This window comes from Gymnoscopelus braueri (genome assembly GCF_963280865.1).
Source record: "Gymnoscopelus braueri genome assembly, chromosome: 13".
NCBI lineage: Eukaryota > Metazoa > Chordata > Actinopteri > Myctophiformes > Myctophidae > Gymnoscopelus > Gymnoscopelus braueri.
In genome coordinates, this window is record NC_137615.1 from 10,494,130 (window position 1) to 10,502,989 (window position 8,860).

Here is an 8,860-nt window from a genome sequence, read left to right on the forward strand (position 1 = left end):
ATTGGCTTATAAAAGCTTAACGTTTTCACTTATGGAAAATCCGCTTTGCCAGTTTGTCGGCATAGGTCCAAAGTTCATGTGTAAAACGTTTCGTGCAGATTGCTCAAAGATCCTAGGAGGAGATAGATCTTTACTGTTTTTCATATAATTCAAAATGGTGGGAAATCTAAAGGTCAAAGGTCAAAAGTCAGAGTATGAAAGTTGTTAGGCATGAGGAGACGGATGTGTGTATCGAAGTTTCATGGCTGTAGGTCAAACAGGGCATGTACCTGTTCAAAGTCAATTGAGTGAAATAGCACAACCTTTGGCCAATGGTTGTGAGCTTCGTTTCTTAGCCGTTTGGCATAGCCCTCTACCATATTGCCGAGTTTCGTAAAAAGTGACCACACGGTTGGGCCAGAACTGAAAAAACGGCGGAAGAAGAAAGCCAAGGAACGTAATAAGGCTTCGAGCCTGATAGGCCTCGAAACCTTAATAATCAAATAAATACAATCAAATAAATACAAATTAAAGGGCCCCAGCATGATAATCTATAGGGCAAGACCCCTATATGGTCTGTTTTACAAACCAGTATTGTACTGCACATATGGCTTATGAAGCTATCTCATATTTTGACACTACAGTACTTGCCCTTTTTTTTACATTAAGGGAGGAAACTGATTCCAGAAAGATAAATTAAGAGAGAAGTGAGCAGTTACAGAAGTGGTCAATTTCATCATCAACTTGTGTGTGCATGAGAGAGAGCCCCTCCTTTTCATAAAGTATATAGGCTGCCGTCTTCAGCTCTTTATCTCCAGTGGATTCTCCATCAACAGACTGTCACCTCCCTGATCTCTGTCAGACGCAGCACCATCAGTGGAGACAAGCACTCTAGGTGAGTCACAATGAGTTAAGTCTGAGTTAAAGCCTCAGTAACTAACTTTTTTTAAATGAATAAAATGTAATTTTGTCTTATCTGTATGGTATGGTAGGGTATGTTAATACAATATAACTTATACAATTGGGGTGGTTCTATTCTCCTTGCACTTCTATTGAGACATTTAGATCGTGTCAAAGGTCACATCTCACCTATAGGACACAGGATCTGACACCAATTTTTACCTGATGGTCAAGGCTCAATTTCTCCCCTGAGCAAGCAGGGCGGCTCCATTAGCTCAATGGTAAAAATGTCAGCGCTTGCGCAGGAAACCGGGTTCAAATGTGGGGTAGAAGAGGAAAGTTACATAGTGCAGCTTTTAATCAGATCTGCAAGCTCGTATAAGGCTCGAGCTTGTACATCTGCTCGATTTTTTACATAATTCTTCTCCTATGGGGGTCCCTGGCACAACACCCTTTCAGATGGGGGTCCGCGGCCAAATACATATCAATTTGGGGGTCCTTGACATGAAAAAGTTTGAGAGCCACTGATCTACATTACGTGATTTATTGCTGCAGTTGTAAGCAGTCATTCTGTTGTGTAATCAGACTAGTAGGTCGCAGCTCAGCACTGATTCATTGTTTTAACTCAGTGGTTTTTATCTGTTATTTTTGTGAACCAACACTGCTCTAAATCCTAAGAGTTTTCTGAAAAACCTTAGCTGTATATATATCTGAAATCAAAAAATGACACAGATTTATAATGGGTTAACACACACAAAACCTTTCTGGTCCTTTAGCAGTTCGTTGGGGTGGTTGAGATGCTACATACCAACGCTGCCTTACAAAGAACCTGCTAATCCCATGTATGGTTCTGTAGAAGTTCTTTAGAAGTTCTTCAGTTGAGTTTATAATGGTTCTATATACTAGCACCATTACGTGGTCATGCTTATGTTCCCTCAGCCTTATGTTCCCTCAGCCCTATGTTACCTCAATACCATTTTTTCCCCATATAAATTAGACCCTCACTCCCAAATTTCCACCGTAATCTGAAGACACCTCTTCAGACTCCATTTTAGCCTGTAGCACTTGACCCAGCCTTGACGACCACGCAGTCTTATGCAGAGGCTAAAATAAAACGTCCTATAGTTTATATAGTTTCAATGTACAGATCATTTATTTGTTTGATATTGTACTGGTTAGACTGATGCTAGGTTCTTTGTTGACCTATGATCCTATTACTGAGGCACTACACTGTCTCTATGCATTCGATGTATGTGTTTAACTTGCTTATTGCTAAATTGTAAATTGTAAATTGTAGGTCTGTTTTGCAAACCATACAGTGTGGTACTGCACAGGCTTATGAAACAGCTTTTTTCACTTTATGGGAAAAAACTGAAGACACCATCTTCATGTCAAAAACTCATATTTGTAATTAAAGAAATAATAATAATAATCAGATAAATACAATACAATAAATACAAATTAAAGGGCCCCAGCATGATAATCTATAGGTCTGTTTTACAAACCAGTATTGTACTGCACATATGGCTTATGAAGCTATCTCATATTTTGACACTACTTGCCTTTTTTTACATTATGGGAGGAAACTGATTACAGAAAGATAAATTAAGAGAGAAGTGAGCAGTTACAGAAGTGGTCAATTTCATCATCAACTTTGTGTTGTAATTTGTGGACCAGTAGATCATATCTCACACTAGATATACTGTAAATGGTGCTGAATAGCAGTAAAAGTGGTTCTCTGGCTGTGTGTGTGTGTGTGTGTGTGTGTGTGTGTGTGTGTGTGTGTGTGTGTGTGTGTGTGTGTGTGTGTGTGTGTGTGTGTGTGTGTGTGTGCGTGTGCGTGTGCGTGGCGTGCGCACGTGCGCGTGTCCACTATGCAGAAACAAGAAGATACGTAGAAGGAGGCATGGCTGGTACAGTATCAATAGTGCAGCAAATGTGTTGCAAATATTCAGATGTATTGAAAAACGTATATATTTGTGACAACACTAAAACTGCAGACTTTTCCACTGAAAAAATTATACATTCATATTCTTTTTATGATTATTATTATATGATAAATGGTCTGAATTGAAAGTGTTGCTTTGTCTGTCTGGCCATTCAAATGTGCTTTATAATGTAACATTATAACTGCAACAACAGTGTAACATGTGTAGCACTCAATGTAACCTGTAACCTGTGTGGCACGCAGTGTAACCTGGGGGTTACGGGACACTTTTAATAACACACAGCAGCAGAAGGAAATGGACATATTTATCAGACATGTGGTTGTGAACTGTGGTTTACAATATAGGACATTACTGGAGTCACACTCCAAAAGTGTGGACTTGTGTACTGCAGTAGGTTCTGCTGACAGGCTTTTAATGCCTTAATTTAATACTTAATGCTTCTGGGGGTCCTTGGGGGGGGGTTCCACTTTGAGAACCACTGCATTAGAGGACAATTGTTTGACCTCGATTTGTAAACTTCCTCTTTTCCATTTTTGTCTGTCATCTTTGTTCAGCTCAACGATGCACGGTCCCCATCTCCCCCCCCTCCTCCTCCTCCTCCTCCTCCTCTTCCTCCCTTCGTCTCTGGGCTGCCATACATCAGGCTCGCTGGCAGAGTGTCAGAAGGCTGAGTTTGTCCCGGGTCACAGCCTGGTCGGGGAGGGCTTCGACGTGGTCAAGTTGAAGACCACCGGGGCCAGCGTGGTGGACGTCCACACCTTCATGGCGGGAGGAAACAAGGGCAACTGTACCATCTGTCGCAACCGGCTGCTCAACAAGGTTACCTTATATTGACTTCTTGACCATCCAAACTGTACGTCACATCAATTGACACAAATAGGCAACAGTTAGCCTGCATCCGCAGTGGTGGACAGTAACAAAGTACATTTCATTGCTGTCGGGCAGAAACCTCCTATCTCCATATTTTAACTTTTAAACGTTTTTTTCCCCGTAAATGATCTACTTGATCATACTACAGCGTCACACGAAATCATCGAAATTAGCAGATCCACAAGCTCAAAACGCTAAGCAGCGCATTTTGAGCTTTGAATCCTGAAAAGTCACAGTTTTGGACATACAGTATGAGGTTTTCACCCGACAGAGACGAAATACAGTTAGCCTACATCTGCAGTGGTGGACAGTAACAAAGTATACATTTACTTGATTGTTGTACTTAGGTAAAAAAATATCAGAACTTCACTCCACTACATTGCAAAGACAAATATTGTACTTTTGACTCCGCTACATTTCTAGGAAAGGGAAAAAGTGCATTATGAATTAATCTCTCAAGTCCTATTTCAAATGTAGAGAAAATAGCAGACCTACAAGCTCACAACGCGTCGCATGATACATTTTTTACATTTCTGGAAAATCCTCAAAAAAATTAAGTCAATCGTTTCATTATTATCAAAAAAGAAAATATCCTTTGTAATTTCTACTTTTGAATACTTTATGCGGGTCAAAAGTTGACTGAGCAACTTTCACTTTCACATTGTTCAGCAATATTTGACCAGGAGTGATACTTTGACTCAGAATCAGAATCAGAATAAGAATCAGCTTTATTGTAACATCACAGGTTTACAGAAGTAAAACAGTGGGTGAAATATAGCCATGGTTCACATGACGCTTGTACATACAAGCGTCATGGTGCCGAGTCCCCCTGGTTTATAGCGGTATATTTCAAATATAAAGTGCTTACCCCCGAGCCACGGATGTTACAAGGCGACCCGGACAGCGATAAGTACCCGTATCTCCCGTATTGTTCAATAAAAAGCATTTTAATTCGATCGCCGGCCATTTTCTCCAAATTTTCTCCGATACTTTCAACCATGCGACACTACACTTGGTAGGTGTATTGCACTCTGATGCATTACCAAAAAAAAAAAGGTATGACAGTCATGTTTCAGGGCTAGGTGAAATACTCAAGCACTGGGTTCAAGTACTTTGTCCACCACTGAAGGGAGGTCACATACTGACTTGTTTCATTTGTTTAAATTTGACCACGGTAGGATGACATTTTTTGATACAGTGTTCCAAAATAGGTCAAAACAAATCACAGTCATTGCCATTAGCCAACTCTGACTGATCTCAACTTTATGTGACCGAGTCCCAGAGCTTACAGCGGGAGCGGGAGGTCACATCTCAACACCTCAATCCTGATTCTCTGAGCTGGTTTTGTCTGTAATTAATTAGCAACTGTTCCTTTTCTCTCTTGTCCGTCACTCCCAACACCTGCATCTTGTCTCAACTCTCCCTTTTCAAACAGTCTCAGAAGCTCCCGGTATCCGTCCTGGACTGGCGCATCAAGGTCAGTGGACAGAACACATTTTTGTATCTTTCTTTATGGGAGTTGATTTACAGATAAAGGCTTTTAATCTCTGTCTGTCTGTCTGTCTGTCTGTCTGTCTGTCTGTCTGTCTGTCTGTCTGTCTGTCTGTCTGTCTGTCTGTCTGACACGTTGTGACCTCCATATTTTAACTTTTTGTGTTTTAAGTTAATGCCCTGCTTGATCATACCACAAAAAACATCAAAAATAGCAGATCGACAAGCTCAAGCTTGTCAATCTGCTATTTTGGCTACTTTTGCATTTGGTCCTGAAAAGTAACAGTTTTGGACACATGAGGTTTCCACCCAACAGAGACGTCATGTTTTTTATCTCAGGACATACCAGACATGTTGTAACTGTTGTTTTAATTTCAGTCAAAATGAAAATGTCAAAGTAAAAAATTTGATTACTTTTTCCACCACTGGGGTTAACGTATGAAAAGTGAAGTATGACCTGTGGTCCTGTGTGGTTTCAGAGGCGTTGCAGAAACCACCTGAGCAGTAAGCTCTCTGAATCCAGCCAGTCTGTCCAGGAAGATACCAGTCAATCTATCGGAGGCAGCTGGAAGGTTAGTCTGATGTCTCTGTACAATTATTGGTGATCTTGAAATGTCTTCACTCTTTCTTCTGATATCTATTTGTCTGATGTCAACATTTAACATTGGCAACCATTGTTTAAAATCAACAATAATCCTGAAGGGTGCGGCGACACTGAACTTTAATTCTGCCTATGCGGGCGGATTCTACCAATGTTTTTCAATGGGAGTGTTTTTTTGCATAAATCCTCGAATGGCAACAAACCGTTCCGTTCCCATTTAAAAGCATTGAAAGAATCCATCTGCATGCATAGGCAGAATCAAAGTTTGGTGCGTGACTGGCTGCACCCTAACCCATTTAGACCTCAGGCCAATTTTAAAAACACCTTCTAAATCCTAACCTAAGTTTTCTGAAAAACTACATTTTGTAAATAAATAAAAAGAAAAGAAAAAGGTTTCATGTTGCTATAGCAACATCTAAAATGACACAGATGCTTTCCAGATTGAAGATTATAAGAATGTATAGGCTTACCAGGTCTAAATGAGTTAAAGCTGCAATCTGGGATTAATTTTAATGAATAAAATGGTGTTATTTTAACCAGTACATATGGTCGGGTACAGCATGTTAACATAACTAGCACTTCTGAAGTGGTTCGAGGCGGTCTCCTACTGTTCCATTGATACATGTCAACCCTGGTCAGTTACTGTAGGACAATGTCGATGTCAGGTGAGTGTGACAGCGGCTCAGGCCTGGAATTTCATCATTTTTATGGGGAAAGGCCTTTCGTGCCGTGGCCTTCATGGCCTCCATGAAATCCCTGCCCTGGATGGACAGATGGTGCATCTACTTGTCTAGCCATCTTTGTTGTAGTTGGGACAACAATAGGAAAGCTGTTCTTTCCTTTGACTATAGGGCCTCTGGTCATCTCAACAGTACATAAACCTGCTGCATTACCATTCTACTACTAATGCTACTAATGCGAGAATCATTGTTTTCATGAATAAGGCTGGCCTTGAAATTTCGGGCAAAGGTGGTTTCGCTTTCGGGGGAACGCACTCCAAGGCCTCAAGGTTTGCCCACCAACACTCTAAACAGGACAAGTTCTCCTTTGCCACCCATGAGATCAAATGCCAGTACTACACGTGAGTAGGCTACTAATAATGTACAAGTTTGAAACAACACGTTTCATTCACTTTATACTGAAGTCATTATTTTGTCAATATCTGTATTAAAACAGGAGTCTCTTTTTATCAGTTGCCAGATAGTTGAACGTGAAATTATTTCATTTTCCAAATGTCACTTCGTTAAGTAGCCGCTGTGTCCTCTCTGATCCACAGCTTCCGTCTCCAGTTAGATCCACCGCTGAGCAAAGACTTCAAGAAGGCACTGCTGCAGCTCCCCTCCACCAGCCACTCTGACGCCTTCCGTCACTTCATCTCTGTCTACGGCACCCACTTCATCCGCCTGGTTAGCCTTGGGGGTAAAGTGCACACCACAACCGCTATCCGCACCTGTCAGTCGGCCATGCGAGGCCTCAAAACCAGTGCAATCAAACACCGTCTGGACATTGAGGCCAGTGCGACCATAAAGGGAGGCGATGGCAGCCTTAAGGGCGGGTTCTCCGCGGATCGGAGCAAGAAGCTGAATTTGGCCAAGAGCTTCAGCGACTCCTTTGCGGACCGGGTCACTGAGGTTCTGGGTGGAGACGGGGGTGAGGATGGTGACCTCCTTTTCAACCCGGATGGAAGAGAGGGCTACAAGTCCTGGCTCAAGTCCCTTAAGACCGTCCCAGGAGTGGTGTCCTACAAACTGAAATCCCTGCACTTTCTGGTGAGAGAATGGAAGTCTTTTTATGTAGGAGGATAATAGATGGGTGAAGTAAAATATTATCTTTCATCACTTAGATGTAATCGTTTGTCCTTTTGAAGTGGTGTTCTCTAAATACCATAGGACAATAAAAGTGAGACATTTTCAGAAAATAACCCGTCATCCTTGTCGTCGTATAGGTCAGGGACAACCCCACCCTGAAGTCCAACCTGAAAGCCGCCATCAGAGCATACATCATATCCAGTGCTGTGGCACTGCGTTGCTCCTCCAGCTGCTCCGTCGGCCGCCGGGGAAAGAACTGCGCTTGCCACTGCAGTGCACAAAATATGGTGAACGCTGACTGCTGCCCCATGAGGCCCGGTGGGGCCCAGTTGAGTGTGACGGTGGTCAGCGGCTCGGGCCTTTGGGGAGACCCTGCAGGCTGGACGGACGGCTACGTCAAGGTGTTCTACGGCCACCAGGAGTTTCAAACGTCTGTGATCAATAACGACAACAACCCGCGCTGGAACGAACAGTTCAACATCGGAGTCGTGGACCTAACAAGCCGCACGTGAGTCTGGGAGAAAACTTGATATGAGAAGATACAGTACAGTATATTCGGGAAATTGAGACAAAATCTGAAAGTGTAAGATAATAAAACATGCTGTGTTTCTATCAGTGAGGGTTGAAAATGACGTCCTAACCCTGCTCACTGTCTCTTCCAGCTGGCTGCGTTTCCAGGTGTGGGACCAAGACAGCGGATGGGATGACGACCTTCTCGGCACGCGATTTGTCAGACCCACCCGAGGTCAGAACGTTTACAAGACGTTCCGACTGAAGCATGGTTCTCTGACTGTGAAGATGAGCGCGACGTGCGGTCCACACCTTCAGGGGAAACGGTGTGAGCAGTATGCTGCCTCTCCTGACATCAAATGATAAAATCGCTGCCATTGAATTGCTTCATAGATGCAAATGATGTGCTTATGATTAATGTGCTTGCCTATAATGAATAAAAAAGCTTGTCTTTTGCACACCATAAAGGTGTGCAAAAGAGGCTAAAAGAGGCTTAAAGATAACCTGATTGCTATTCCCATTAAAACCTTTTAATTGCATTTGAAGACGGTGTGCGGGAGTTTTTTCTTTCAGTTTCTTTCCTATAATGACAAACAACAGCAGTTACTTTTTGTGTGCTTTACAATTGACAGGTCATGATAGGTTTACATTTTGTGACAAAGAAAATGTAAACAATAATAAAACACACACTTCTATATGTGTGCCACACACATGACAGGACCACTTTCAGCAGCACTTTCACCCTGGTGCCC

The 8,860-nt window shown here is 42.4% G+C and overlaps 1 protein-coding gene across 1 annotated transcript; it reads left to right on the top strand.

The window, feature by feature from the left end:
- The first annotated feature begins 812 nt into the window (after positions 1-812).
- prf1.3 (perforin 1.3) lies at positions 813-8,595 on the top strand. Its single transcript, XM_080447369.1, has 8 exons — positions 813-874; positions 3,383-3,647; positions 5,134-5,175; positions 5,669-5,761; positions 6,735-6,871; positions 7,067-7,559; positions 7,736-8,106; positions 8,261-8,595. Exons 2-8 carry the CDS (start codon positions 3,390-3,392, stop codon positions 8,469-8,471), a joined length of 1,605 nt encoding a protein of 534 aa, XP_080303495.1. The 5' UTR covers positions 813-874; positions 3,383-3,389; the 3' UTR covers positions 8,472-8,595.
- The last annotated feature ends 265 nt before the right edge of the window (positions 8,596-8,860 follow it).

Excerpts from the sequence above, each read along its gene's own strand:
- prf1.3 (XM_080447369.1), top strand. The coding sequence starts at position 3,390 with ATGCACGGTCCCCATCTCCCCCCCCTCCTCCTCCTCCTCCTCCTCCTC. Across the intron at positions 5,762-6,734 it reads CTATCGGAGGCAGCTGGAAG|GCTGGCCTTGAAATTTCGGG; the intron begins GTTAGTCTGATG and ends TTCATGAATAAG. Across the intron at positions 6,872-7,066 it reads ATCAAATGCCAGTACTACAC|CTTCCGTCTCCAGTTAGATC; the intron begins GTGAGTAGGCTA and ends TCTGATCCACAG.